This window comes from Lampetra planeri, chromosome 8 (assembly GCF_965212315.1).
Source record: "Lampetra planeri chromosome 8, kcLamPlan1.2.h2, whole genome shotgun sequence".
In the NCBI taxonomy this organism is placed as follows: domain Eukaryota; kingdom Metazoa; phylum Chordata; class Hyperoartia; order Petromyzontiformes; family Petromyzontidae; genus Lampetra; species Lampetra planeri.
Genome location: NC_136114.1, coordinates 12,128,976 through 12,144,374, shown reverse-complemented (window position 1 = coordinate 12,144,374; position 15,399 = coordinate 12,128,976). Strand labels below are relative to the sequence as shown.

At 41.4% G+C, this 15,399-nt stretch overlaps 1 protein-coding gene across 1 annotated transcript in view; it reads right to left on the bottom strand.

The window, feature by feature from the left end:
• Positions 1-15,399, bottom strand: part of ARL1 (ARF like GTPase 1) — a 40,237-nt gene that overhangs the window by 20,454 nt on the left and 4,384 nt on the right. The window contains exon 2 of the mRNA XM_078597058.1: positions 5,810-5,947. Within this exon, the coding sequence (XP_078453184.1) occupies positions 5,810-5,947 (138 nt within the window). The remainder of the gene's footprint in view (positions 1-5,809; positions 5,948-15,399) is intronic.

The window sequence follows — 15,399 nt, the reverse complement described above, 5'->3', positions numbered from 1 at the left end:
GATTTCCCCCCCCCTGGCACGTGCTTCAGCTACTGGCGCCAATGGTGGTCAAAAAGCCACCATCGTACAGACCTCCACTTCTGATGGCTGGCAAGCGTTCTGCGCGGCAAATGAAAACGCCAAGCCTCAGGGGTAAATTCCCCATCTCATCCTCACCTTGCAGTTACTTTCCAAAAATAGACTCGTGTTTTAAACAAAAAAAACCTGAGACGCATGATGTAAGCCCAAAGTTCTCCCGCTCCGGCACGCACAGCAAGGGCGGAGCTGTTGCTCAACAGCTTGGCCTCGTGCCACAGCGTCTGCCGTCAATCGGGCGATAAAGCATAGGCCGAGCCAACACGCAGGCAATTCTTAATCACCCGGAGCTCGTGCACGTCGTCACGGTCCCACGGACTTGTTATTTGCTCCAACTTTAGTCTGCCTTGAATTCCAAGGCGATCGTGTGCGCCCCAGCAAGCCACAGCCGCACAAAGTATGTCACTCAACACGTTTGATCGATGTTGGACACGGCTGAATATCCACCACACCTGTTTACGTGCCTACAATGAAAGTGTTGAGCTAGGGTATGATTTAAATGGGCCAAATCGGCCCTTGAGAGGCTGGTTGAACTTCTTTCGCTTGCACTTCGGCAACCATGCTAATCAGAGGTGCGGGGGAAGGACAGCAAACATTTATCACAACAACAAGCAGTTCTAAAGAAATTAGTTTTAAGCTTACAAAACTCGGGAGATAACAGCCTTAAAGCGAGTGCACTTGAGGGCATATGGCACGAGATTGTCCTTAAGGGCGCACGTGGTGAAATCATTCATATAACCATTGAACTGCTACGTTTTATTTATGTGAGAGACACATCCGAGTGCAGTCCGATGGTGGCAATTCCAAGTACAACCATCACGTGGCAGTCAGGTTCGGTTTGACCATAACCCTGTGAAACATCCGCTGTGAACGTTTAACTATTGAATCAGGTGAACAATTAACTTAAGACTTGGTTGACGGTAAACAAGTTCGACATGCCAGACGTCAATGTCATTATCATGAAAAAATAAATGAAAAAGTATGCAATTGAAATACCAACCATGTCCCGAAGGTCTATCAGTCATGTCATGGGCAAATAATAATTAATATAAACTTGAAAATAACAATAGAAAAAGATAGCGCAGAACAGCTTTTGACAGATCTTTAACAGGACCAGATATTTGTCCTCTGTGCTTCATACATAATAGTTGATTGCACGTCACTCATCCGCTTTAATCACAAATCATATCCCGCAATGCTGGGACAGGCTCACTTAGGAGAACAACCAATATTACATTTTACGATTATGTTTTGTTGTACAGTTATTGACATTACACTTGAAAACCAGGAGGTATATTCAAACATTACGCCTGAGAGGATATCAACATGGAGGTGGAGAGATTAAATCAGCGTGTGCGCAGATTCTCTCGATGGAATGTTGCATTTCAAGACCATGAGAGAGAGATTGGATGGCTTGGAGAGGGCTTCATTTGAACGTGGACAGATGAAGGATAATGATAATGGTGCCGGGCGGCAGCGGCGCACGCCTGCAATCCAGCACTGTGAAGAGGCAGCAAGGGTTGGTGGATCACACATTTGTCGTGAAACTCCCTTCTCCCATGGACATCGAGGTGCCATAACTGGGTTCTGGAGAATGCGGCACGGCAAACGTCGATTCCACCTGTTCCGTCTACACGGGACGGTGTTTTCCCCTCGCACACGTGGGTTTTTCTCTGGGTGCTCTGGTTTCCACCCCCCCCCACCCCATACATTTACACTCATTAACTGAAACTTAATTTGGAGCTTTCGTGACTGCAGGAGTTACTCTTTGGTTCTTTCGGTAAAGTCACGTATAAAGATAAAATAATAAATTACATACTAGCATACGACGTTTCGATTGCAACACAAGCAATCATCATCAGGTATAAATGAAATAGAAACACAAATCTAGTATACTTAAAAATGTAATGTAATATAACAGAGTCGGATAACATAACAGTCAACATTCTCAGGAAGAACGTAATCAACCAGGTAGGGTGTTGACTGTTATGTTATCCGACTCTCTGTTGTATTACATTACATTTCCAAGTATACTAGATTTGTGTTTCTATTTCATTTATACCTGATGATGATTGCTTGTGTTGCAATCGAAACGTCGTATGCTAGTATTTAATTTATTACTCATTAATTGGCCAAAAACATCTTCATATAGAGGACCACAGAGCTCCGCTGGCTCACGGCCTTGGCTGCCCGACCGCGCTTTTTCTGCGATTCTTCGCGCCTCCCAAGCCGTTTGCTCTCTTCAACAGTGAGCGAACACTGTGCAGCGTGTTGCAAGTTGAAATGATTATCATGATGATGAATATTTTTGCAGCCCTTTGTCAATCTGTCGCTGGCTGACCAGCATATTGTCAAACATTCAGCATAACTGACACGAAGTGGGGATGTCATCATCCACCAGTAGATTAACTATTGGCTGTACATTATTATTTAAATGTCGTGATCAGCCATGATCTATCCAGTATGTCACAATGTCCGACTCACGATGGAAACATGACCGAGTGTATTGGAATGAAAATGGTGATTATTTTATTCGGTCGGGCCTGTGTGGTCAGCTGCTCGTGGTGTTTGATACAGGATACTGATAGGGAACTAAATCGGAATGCAAACAACGACAGAGTTGTTTATGCTTTGGGGTTTCTTTGCACATTTATTTCAGGCAAAGAGCAAGGCATGAAAACCCCATGCATCGGTTGTGTGTTCTGCATCCTTAAGTTACGTGGAAGGTTTGCGTAATTGTTTTATGGTAATGTAATAATCCTTGAGATTATTGTCTGTGGCAACCTGAACGTTAGACGACACCGACAGATTAAACAATTAAGCCATGACGATATAACCAATAAAAAAACTACCACATCACTTGACAAGAAACATCACACCAAGGTGTAGATTCTGTAACATTTTCCAATATGAATTTGTTCTCGGAAGTATTTACTTAGCGATCACAACGTTATGTTCCAAACCGCACAACAAGACAAAGTCACATGGCTAATTACATGCGATGCTGCGAGATGACACGTAATGACGCTATCTCGCCATTTTATGACGTAATTGCTTTGGCTGGAAAGAAGAAAAGTGTTATGGCTGGATTTCATCATGAGCTTTGCATACCATTGAATTAACTTGGCCAGTTTTCTCGAGGTGCAGTCCCTTATAGCAGCACATTCATTCAATAATCACGCATAGTCAGTGAAGGACTGTTGCGCAAAATGTGTGACCTTGCGACAGCATTCACATTACTATAAAGCAATTTTATCGGAATTTTTTTTCACATTGGAGCATCTTTCTGAGATATATTATATACCAACTATTTCAGATAGACAGACAGACCAATGGAGAGAGCTATTTGAGAAAATTTTAAAGCTCAGTTGGAAAGCGATAAAACATAAACCAAATGTGTTTAACACTACTGCAGAGGAAAAACATTTTCACCTTGGTACACAGTACTACATTTACGTACTGTGGGCGGTCAATTTGGCTATGAGACTGACACGCTTGCACCGAGCACTTTTGTAAGCACTCCCCAAGCAAACAGATCGCCTGTGACACGATCAGGCGGACCGAGGTGGGGTTCATCATTGTCGGACTTTGGTCCCGGCAGTAAAAACAGAGCACATTGAGACGATGCCTGTCGCCACCATTTCAGCCATGGCCACCACTACCACGTTTGGTCCCTTCACCTCCGATTAGCACGGTTGGCGATGTACAGTGTGAAAGAAGTTCAACACATAGCTGCATGTGGCAAGCCTCTCCTAAACCTTTAATCACGTCGTAAGTTTCATCGCAAAAGCCCCCCACCGCCTATATGACCTAGGATGCACCAGATCTCACCAAATCTTGCAAATTAAGCAGGGTTGGGTCCTGGATACTATTTGAATGGGTGCTCATCACCATGCATAAAACAGGTGCTATAGGGCTACGTTGCAGGCAGCGCAGAAAAATACAATGCTGTACCGTACCATACTCCCATATCTATGTTCCCCGCCTTCAGCGACCCACACTGACCAGCATGGTCAAATAACCCCTCCACAACCCATACAGCTTGGGAAAGCCCTCATCTAGCACCGGATAACCAAAATGGCTGCACATGTACTTAGACCTAATTCATGACTGAAGTAACGTTGATATTAATAGTTCGCGTATTTGGAAATAACTAAATGGGTTTTTTTTTTAGCCCTTTGGTAAAGTGAAGGCATGTGGGCGTAAGGTGAGATGTGTATGGGGGCGTGTGGGCGTGCTTACGCGTGCAGATCTTTGACTTTAAAAGCCTGAATTATGTGGGCTGAGTGCGATGGGCACACAAACGTCACCGAGCGTGGATCTGTGCTACGGTGTGTGAACCCACGTGACAAATTACTGACGTGCGTGCAAACACTGAACGAGTGCGTGAGCTCACAGAGAGCGTGGGGGCACGAGCTCGTGAAGACGTGACGTTTACAAACAACCTGTAAACAACCTACTGAGAGTTGGCTTACGTGTACAATGGGTGAGCTGATGGCTGGCTGGCAGTTAAGCCACTGCTTTCCAAGCATAATATTGTACAGAGCATTTCCGTGTCGAACAAAGGTCATGGGAATTAATTTTATTCCACTATGATTTCTTCATTGGGCTTAGCGGTCCGTCTACAAGATACAATTATTATTGTACAAAGTAAAATGACAGTATTATTACTTTTATTAACTGTCATTTCTATGAAAGTATTATGGTAATCATTGGCATTATTTGTATTCAATCTAATATATAGGCAACTGAGAGTCACCTGATATTCATTTACATTACTATATTGCTTATGTAGCAATTTGTGAAATCATTACATGAACTGTATGTGCAAGCATATGTCACCCGGATGAGTGCAAGCAAATCTCTTTAATTTCTTTCCCCTTTTTATATTTTTTATAGCAGGTTGTGGCATCACCATGACATCAGGAGAGAGAAACACCCATTCTGACTTCTTGCAGAGCAGTGCATCGCAGAGAACTGCTTGCCCAAAGATGTCACGGAGTTACTTCTGAGATCCCGTCAAGTGACTTGTAAACGGGAAAATGTTCATTATAATGCTTTTTATTTTCAGAGCTAAAATTAATCAAATTAATTGAAAGATCATTTCATGTAATGGATCTTTGGCATGCAGTTTTTAGTGATGACCAGGCTGAGACGATCAACATACTAGTAATTCAAATCAAGGTGATTTTTCTTCTTCAGTGAATGGTAAGGGGTCCTGAAACCATTAACTTACTACATTTGAGAACCTGACTAAATCATAATGGGCTGAAGCCCAAATTCAAACTCTTACAGCTGGAGAGACCGAAATGTTCATCTTTGTAGCAGGGCACTGATACAATTCTGTAATCATAATTGTGGTATGTAAGTTGACCTTCTTTCACACCGCACGTAGCCAACCGTGCTAATAGGAGGTTCGGGGGAAGAACAACAAGCTAAACACAAAAAGCAGTTCTAAATAAATGTGTTTTCAGTCCAGATTTAAAAGTGCATAGCTCCAGTGGCTTGGAAACAAGGGCATTCCAGATGGCCACATCAGCGCATCTGAAAGCACGCGATGCAGTGACCGTCTTCGTTCAATGGCTAGCCAAAAGCCTCTGCGAGGATGACTGGAGTTCGCGTGATGGTTTATTCTCCTTGACGAAATCAGCAATGTATTGTGGTTCATTTGCGGCAAGCACTTTGTGTGTAATGAGTGCGACCTTATTGAGCTCAGAGTAGAGTCTCCACTCACTGGGGATGGTGGTGACGACCTCTCCAACCTGCAGCCGGTACAGGATGGTGGTCTTGCCAGCACCATCCAGTCCTAGGATGAGGATCCTCATCTCCCGGCTGCCGAACAGCTTGGCGAGCAGGCCTGAGAATATCCCACCTGTGCAACAACAAGGAGAGGCCAGGATGTTAATTCGTGGATACCGTGTGGGTGTGTGTACGTGCGTGCAAAGGTGGCATAGTGACCTGCATTTGATTTACGGCCACGGCTAACATCTGTTGATGCAGCCTTATATTAGTACTTTGTGCGGTGTATAAACATCTGCAATGGGGAGATTAAGACGGTGAAGTAAGATGCTGACTCATTCATTCTTAAGTCATGATACAAGCATTGCAATTGTGCATGGAACGATTGATTATTTTATGTTGTACGTAATAGGTTCACATCAACCTCTGCAGCCACTAGAGATGCCACCATACACCACACTATTGAATAAAGAATCGATTAAAATAAACCAAAAAGTCACGACAAAATTTGAAAAAGGTCACGACAAAATTTTAAAAAAGTCATGACAAAATTTTCCATGTAATTGAATATCACAACAATTAATCACATCTCTGGGGAAGGGATCAATTATTCCAAACTACTGCTTTCATAAATACATTTATTCTGTCTGGATTGGGATGGTGGATCACATTGTCAGAGCTATGCCTACCAAACCAGATCATGATGCCACTCATACAACTGCAGGCACAAGTAAAATTATATCAACGCATTTTAAAACGTATTTCTGCGTAAATGGGCTCGTCATTGATGGCAGACTGGGTGGGGGGTGGATAGGGCAGTTTGGGTCTCAAGAGGGAGCTTCAGAAAGGTTGAGGAGGCTGGAGAGAGGGTTTTATCTGAAAATTTGCCTCGGGCTGCAATAAACCTTTCAGCGGGCATAGGGCTGGTGAATTAAAAACGTCCACCTTCTAGACAATGCTTGCTAACCTATGAAATCCTCACTGAGTCTCACGACCCTCATTCAGTAGGGTCCAGCCAAGTTTTTACAGTAGGGGACGATGATTGATATGTATGTTGGAATTGAGCAATTTGCAGATATATTTTTCAAATGTGTAAAATTTGTATCACGATGCCGGCACATAATAGCCGACTTTTTCGAATGACGTCTTAGGGGATCTTTGCCGTCCACTGGAAAGCAGACGGCGTGTATTGCTGAGGTTAATATGCCTGCAGGGTGGCCGCTGGATTTCAAAGCAAGAACCTTCGCAACAAATGGTGAACGGGCTATTGCTAGGCAGTGTCACCAAGCAAATCCACGGTTTAGGCTAAACTCAGAATCAGGTAAAAAGGGAGGGTATAAAAATAGGGGTGGGGGAGGGATTCGCTGTGGTAATCGTATTGCGCTATGAACAAGGTGACCCCGAGTTCGATTCCTGGTAATGGCTGATGTCGCAGCGAGTGATATCCAAATCGCTCCTGGGGACCCAACCGCCACCACCTTCAGTAACCGAGCGTGGTAAAAAGAAAGCATCGCTAACATGGCGCGTGGTGGGGGGGGGCCTTCATCCAGCATGGAACTGACAAAACTTTGTAAATTACTAATTTGTTAGTCAAATAGACACATCTTAATATATAACCAAGCGAGAGCACATGGAGACTGAAGCCTATTTCCAGGGTTAGAAAGAAGGTACACAAAAATAGTGCAACAATTTAACCTTATGGCAGGACCCCAGGGTCTCATAAGCCCCCAGCTCTCACATAAACTGCGTTGCAACGTCATTTTGTGTCTGTTGAAGGCGAACGATAGAGCAATCTATATTCCTCTCGACGAGCTCTACACGATGCGCTAATGAAAGTTTCCAAGTTTTGTTTCTTATGCGCATTTGTCCTCGCTGCGCTTGGACGACATGACAACAGAATGATCTGCGCCAGGTGGGATGCGGCGTCAATGTGCGCGGTGGGACGGAGTCACCAAAAATAAATACGTGATTTACGATTTTGACTTCCGCTTATTCGGGACCCCGGGGTCCCACCATAAGGTTCAATTGAAAATAGAAATCCCAAATGCAATTACAGGAGATGCAGTATCAAAGAATACATTTTAAAAGGGTAAATGTAGCATAAATCAATAAAACATAATAAAGGTAAGTGATATTGATCAAAGTATTTACATTCAAAATATAATTTATTAATAATTACTTAAGTCTCTTATACAGTCCTCCTGCTCTGGCATTGTTGGCCATATTCCATGAACGTTTGTTACTGACATCTTCGAGAGAATAATGCTCAAAGCTCAGCACAGCTGGATTTAAGCCTCAATTTACGTAATTGCCAGCTCATGGCCACTTCACATCCTGGTGGATATATTCGTTTTTTAAATCTGTATGTGATCTTCCAATCCTTGGTTCAAAAGAGCTGGATTAAAAATTGTGCAGCATCATGACCATGAAACAATATATTTTCCAAATGTGTGTTAGTTATAGTAGTAAATGCAGTCAGCAAAGCTCTGGTTTACATTAGACACTGTTAGCAGACATAAATAGCATCTAGGTGTTTTTGTTCGTGGGAAAATCCGCGGCAGCAATACTACCTTCATGTAATAAAAACATGACATCGGCACTCCAGAGCCTATACCTAGGGAAAAAAAACTAAATGGGGAAGTCCCAATCTCAACAATGAGGCCGAGCTGAAAATGACACAACAAGGCAGGCAATGCAGCTTCATTCTTAAATCAATGTTCGTAGTTTCCCCACTGACAAGCCCATCTCATGTTCCATCTTTAGGTTTGTCCTGTTCACTAATTCCTCTTCTAAACAATTAATATTTTAATACGCATCTGAATATTCCTATATTATGTGTTAATAAGTAGTCGATAATATTTTACACCTTTCCTTTTGAGAAAACTATTCTATTCCTACATGGTTCAGACTTTAATGAGAATACGGACTTGTTGCTTGGCAAATATGAATGCCAGTGATTGAGCGATAAAGTTTTCCTCACTTAAAATGTACCCAAAATATATGCCAATGTTTAAATGTGATTAACAGTTCACGTTCTCATTAAGCTTTTAAACAATTTTGGTATTGACCTTTTAAACTGACCACCGCAGTGGTTAGGCACTGCACCGTGAACCTACGGACCCGAGTTCAATTACCGGTCATGGTTAACATCATAAGCAAGTAACATCAGATCTAAAATGGTTTCAGGCACCCCCCCCCCTTCACCAACCGGCACTGACCAGCATGGCTATGGTAAAACCACTATTACTGACATGACATGGCGAGGCCCTCATCATGCAGTGTGTAGACAAAACTCTGTAAGTTTATTTTTTTCTAAGTTTGTAACGCCCAGGTATTCCTTTAAAAAAGACATGGTTAGTCTCAATGGACAATGACCTCGGTTAAAAAACTGCACTGAACATGTTTTTACAGCCCGAAGCCAGTCATTGAAATGCTTTGTTCCTACGGCAGGTGAGTTTACCTGGTTAGGAAAACCAATGTTACCACCTCTGAGACACACTTAAGCGGTGTGCTTTCGCTAAGTTGTCTCCACCTGAAGAAGGATGCTTGTGTTGCGCCCGAAACGTCGTGATTTAATTCATTTAAATTTTTTACCTACGTGACTTTAGCGAAAAAACCAAAGAGTATGAATCCTTGCAGTCACGAAAACTTCAAATCTAGAATTAAGTAGTAGTTCATACGTTGACCCAAGAAGGAATGAAGGACAGAGTTGATCCCCATAACCAGCATTTGAACTCGTAACCTTCCGATTGTCAGCCGCACACTAACTACTGTGCGCCACCCCGCTGGAAAAGTGCACCACATCGCAATTACATTCGACAAAGTAAAGCACTGTAATATTCAATAAAATAACAAGCTTGTTTTTGTTAAAAAATCATTGCCTGAGGAGCAAGTTACTAAGTCTTCATTGCCCATCTGTGACAGACTACGACTGACCACAATAACAGGATGTCTACTCAGTACAAGAACTGACGAACATGTGTATTTGAGTTTAATTCAGATGTATGGGTGTGCAAATGAAATAATAGTATTGGCCTCAATCACATGTGTATAATCATGACTATTAAAGTTAAATTCTGTGTTGTGTTTTATGGTGTTATATTGCTCTTCAAATATATTTGAAAAAAATAAAGGAGCTTAAAGTGTATCAGTGGTTGGCAGAATGGATTCAATATCAAAAGTTGAAATGTGCGGGGCTGCACTTGGCACAACCAAATATGTAAAATGTTTAACTTTAGCGTGCTGGCAAGCGATTTATTGCACATCCTTTAAACTGAAAACCAGAAAGAATGCATTCATGCCATTCGCGAGCTCGCAGTCACTAATATCAAACACAGCAGAATCAAGCTAGATTATTATTACGCTTATGTTTGCTTTACCCAGGAAAGCCTCACCGAGTCTCAAGATGAGACTCCTCTACAGGAGGTTCCTGCTAGTAGCAATGTTGCTGCTGTTTAATCCCAATTGAGTGATTTTGCAGCATTGGGATGTTTGGCCAATACCAGTTACATTGTATGTGGCCCATGCAGAAATGGGAGAAAAAAAATTCCACACAAAGTTGCCCGAGTCGAGAGTCGAACCCAGGGTTCTCTTGCTGCGAGGCACGAGTATAACCACTGTGCAACCCTTCCGCCTGTCAATCAAATGAGTATTTGCTAAAAATGGTTTGAATGAAATGCTATACATTCTAATGCAATGATTTGCCATAAGGCCAAGATAAATCCACACCTATTCATCAGTCATCATCATTCATACTCTGACCAGGTAAAAACCCAGCATCTTAAAATATGTATTTAACAAGTGGGACTCACGTAAGCATTTTTACTTCTATAAATCCACGAGTTCATACAACACACACAGTGCTTAGAAGTACCCTACAAAAAGAATGCGAAACATTTGGCAGTGCGATGGTTGTAGAGACGTACTAGCGAATTACGTTTCAGAGGAAAAAAAAACTGCCAGAAGTTCATCTTCCCCTATGACTAATTGTGCTATTTCTACTGACGGCTATGTGCACAGCTATTTTTGGACAATAACAGCATTCTTGTGCTATGGAAGCAACTCATTAATTGGGTCAATGTAACCCAATTAATTCCTATGCATCACTATGCTTCTTTGCCAACATTTTAGCTGTTCAATTGTCTGTCAATGTCCATGTTTCTAATCCATGTTAAAGTAATCAATACACAGCACAATGACAGAAACATTTTTTGTGAGCCACATCGGTGTGCTGCTTTACACCAACAGACAGGAGAGCAACACGTAGATTTGACAACCTAAACAATATAAAGGACTTATATTGACTGTTAAGAAAAGAAAGTGGACTTGGGCAGGACATATCCCAAGAAGGAATGATGGACACTGGTGGAGATTAACGACACAGCAGCAGCCAAAGGAGGGAATTTGCCCAAGGTCAACCACTGTAGAGATGGAGCATTGGCATCAGCTCTTGAGCAGGTGCTAGATAGATTTCACATCGCGAGACTAACATAGGGCGAGAGATTGAGGAAGCCTTTATCCAGCAGTGGGCAGATCATGGTTGAGGATGAACTCTCAAAAAATGCATTTCATAATGCTGGGATACGACTGTAATATTACATCTGTGTACACGCTACACCTGAAAACCCACACATGCAATTATTGTTTCACAGTGAAGACTAAAATATACCCTTTTGCATAGAGCAAACAAACATTTGTAATCTATTAAATGTGTATTTATATATATTCTTTTATGCTCTCCTGCCATGTTTTTTAAATAAAAGTAGGCTAACTGGGCTGGGCACGACAGGTATTACTACTCATTTGCAAAAAATAAAACAAAGTATAATGTTCCCTTCACATTGCCCAGAGCCACACATCATTACAGGGCGTACTCATTCGTAGCAAACGTGTGGGCTTCTCCGAATTGGAGCACGATGCGGTACTCAGAAAAAAAAGTGTTTTTAACCCAGTTTACATCGAACAGCAATGTAGCTCTTGTGCCACAACAGATGTTGAGCTGCACAGCCACGTAAATGCATTTACAGTATCACCAGCAATTTATTTTACCAAAAGATACCACGAGCCTCAGTCGACAAACATTTAAGATTGGATTGAAAAACAATAAAACGTTGATAACGTCAACAATCTACAAATATTGTATGAACTATTTTCTGCACTTATGACCAGTGAAACAATACGACAGTCGAAAGCAAAAACACTCCTAAAGAAATTCTAGCCTTAACTTAAGGCAACTTGATAAAAAAACATCTAAACTTAACTTTTATTTATATGCTGTAAGTCGTACCGGGTTTGGCAGGCCTGTTATAGCACAGGCTGATATTTTCTAGCCATCACTAACAGCGCTGACACAATGCACTTAATCAAAAAAGACTTCAGCTTGTTTGAGGCAGAACACCCACGGGAAAAACCAGTCAAGTTCACAACTGATTATAGCGTCAGAGACGAACCACTTTTGCAAGGGGAGCCATCCCGCACTCAAATGGAATTCAAATTCAGTTTAATGATTAATGGAAAGAGTTGTTTTGCATGTCTCGAGACTGATTTGTTATTAATAAATGCACCTTTATGTTAAAGCCAGTACTCACTAAACATGAGGACATTAAAACACTCAAAATTTGCTGCAGTACTTGTATACAAAGATTTATCATGATTTTATAGTCCAGAGGCATTTTTTACTTTCCAACAGTGACCCCTGTTGGCTTAACTGCATAAATCAATGTCAGAAAAATGACAGGCCTGCACAGCTCAAAGTTCATGTGAAGACGATCGGACACAAAAACTTCAATCAAAACTTTTTTCTCTGTGTTGGGGAAATTCAAGTTAAGATTATGACATTTTGGATCTTGTCCTGATGGTGTTTGATGTAGTTTCAAAGGAAAAGTCATATCTAATTTTGGTTGTGAAAATTGTTCTTCAAATTACTGGGGAGTTGAAACAATATTGTTCCACCTGTTATATGTATTATTGTTTAATAATTGACCAGTTAAACACTTGCACACGTGACAATGGAATTTGTTGGGCTGCGTGGGGTGGTGGAGGGACTTACCAACACAACTTTGGCCAAATCATTAAGTGGCCCAATCGAAACATAATTAATGAATCAAGGTAGTACTGAAATGCCACATTGATATACAGAAAGAAAAACACAGCTTAGAGAACGTACACAGGTGAGAGAAATATAGTAATTTCCGGGTATTCCTTGTGAAAGAGGTGATGTTTCATGTGTCTCAATTGGTTCATTTAATACCCTTGTTAAATAAAAGATGGATACAAATGGTAAAAAAAATTAAGTGGGCTTGGGCATGTTGCTAGAAGGAATGATGGGCAATCATCAAAATAAGGATGGAGTGGCAGCCAAGGAATTAAACGCTGCAGAGACAGAGTGATGAATTCAGTTTGTGTGCAGGTGCTATGTGGATACATTGCAGATATGTGAAAGATGGCAGCAGCTTTCGAAGGCCATCCAGCAGTGAAATGATCATGGCAGATGATGGTTTGGTCCCACAAAGATTGCTTTTAGGGGGTTGCGATTCCATAAAAAAAATCTATGATGTTTCATCTAATTTGATTTGCTTAGTTTATACTCTTTCTTTTCTGGTTTATCTTTTGGGTATATTTTTGATTGCTGTATTAGCCTTAAATGTTAGAATACCACTTGAAACAAATATGCATGAATCTTAAATTACGTATTATCCCATGTGTAATTTGACTTAAAAACATTATTGCAAATGAAACATTTGTATTCAATAAATACATGCATTGTTACATGTTAATATTTAATCACTCAGAAATGTTAAGGTCCAATCGTAATAGCTATTTAGTGTTCACAAGCGTATTTATGTTCTCATTTTATCCCCATTGGGCAATAAATGCTGAGTTTCGATTGGGACCTGGTAATATCATAGATACCCGGTAGTAATATTTAAAATTTTCCACATCATCAACTTTAAGTAAATGGTCAGCTGGTCGGTGCACTTTGCAATTAATCCAGTGACCTGAGTTTGATCATCAGCATTGGCTAACATAAAAAATAAATTATGAAGCAAAAACATCATTCACAAGTAATATCAAAATCAGTCTTAGGATTGCCCCTGTTTCCAAACCCACTACCCAGTGTTCTGCAGTATGGTCACAAATCTGTCACGACATGCACAACACGGAGAAACACCCATTGAGCAGTGCAATGACAAGGGCTGTACATGCTCAATATGCTTTATTCACTTCAATAACCACTGCTGTGTGACCAAGTCTGAAACTGTGAATAAGGTGCCGTCCATAAATGACGTCACGCACCTGGGGGGGGTCAGACATTTGTGACGATGTGTGACGAAGGGGGGGGTTTGAGAAATGTGACGTCACGTCAAAATGCGCAACTTTAAATAAATATAGACACGTTCTACTTAATTAAATAGACTTTTTAATAAATGTTTTCTCCTACAACATCAGAGGGCAGCGCCACATTAAATACGCACTACAATGACAATAGTTTAAAGCGATTTGAAGCATGTTTTATTTTGGGGGGGGGGGGGGGGCAGAGCTGTGTGACGTCATATTTGAGGGGGGGTCTGACTTTTTGTGAAGTCGTGTGATGAGGAGGGGGGGGGTCAAAAATCGCGTGACGTCATTTATGGACGGGCCACTAAGCATAAATACCACCGAACTACATAACTGATCCTATAAAAATATATATTATTTGCATCAAATTTTATATTTGTTTGCACTCTATACAGCAGGGCTTTGCAACCGGCGGCTTCGGGGCCACGTGTGGCTCAAGGACTTCATTGCGCCTCTTGAAATATTTTTTTTAATAGAATTTGAAAAAAACGGCTCTTCTTGTCATTTTGGTTGCCGGCCCCTGCTACAGAGTATGACATTGTTTAGCTTGTAGATAAGAATCTCTGTCTCAGGTAACGATGGAATCATGTTAATATCTTTTGACACGAACGCCCACAGAATTTGTTCCATCAACACCGCCAGCGAATCCACCGCCTACAGCTACCCTCATCCCGAGACAATGGTGTTTTGCACCCCTGCAAATAACCCTTTAATTTTTTAATGACGTACTGGCATTTTACCATCACACGTCACAAAGTACACTTCTTGAATTATAAAGATCACCAAGATTGTTTTCATTTTTAGAAATGAACACCCTAATGGAAAGCAAGATAATCATCTGCTTTCTTTCTACACCTTCACAAGTAATTCAATACGATCCGCCCACCATCGTGTGGTGAAACTTCCTTAACTGTGGGGGAAAAAAAAACCCAATTTAATTTTTACATGAAATTAAATCTGCATTGAAACGCCTCCAAAATCACAGCTCAAGTAAAGTAATAAAATAACTACTGTATTGCAACGCACTTAAACACTAATTCAGCATTTAAGACACTGGGAAAACCCCACCTCCCACCCCCATATGCAAATAAAATGTGACGTCATCATCATCGCGTGTGACCCCAGTTGTAGGTGCAGAAAAAATTCGCCCACACAATGCCGACTGAGCAAACACGTGGGGTGACATCAGCCTCTGTGGGCTGCGGTAAACAGCGAGAGACGACGCTGGCAAGTCAGTCGCTGTGCACA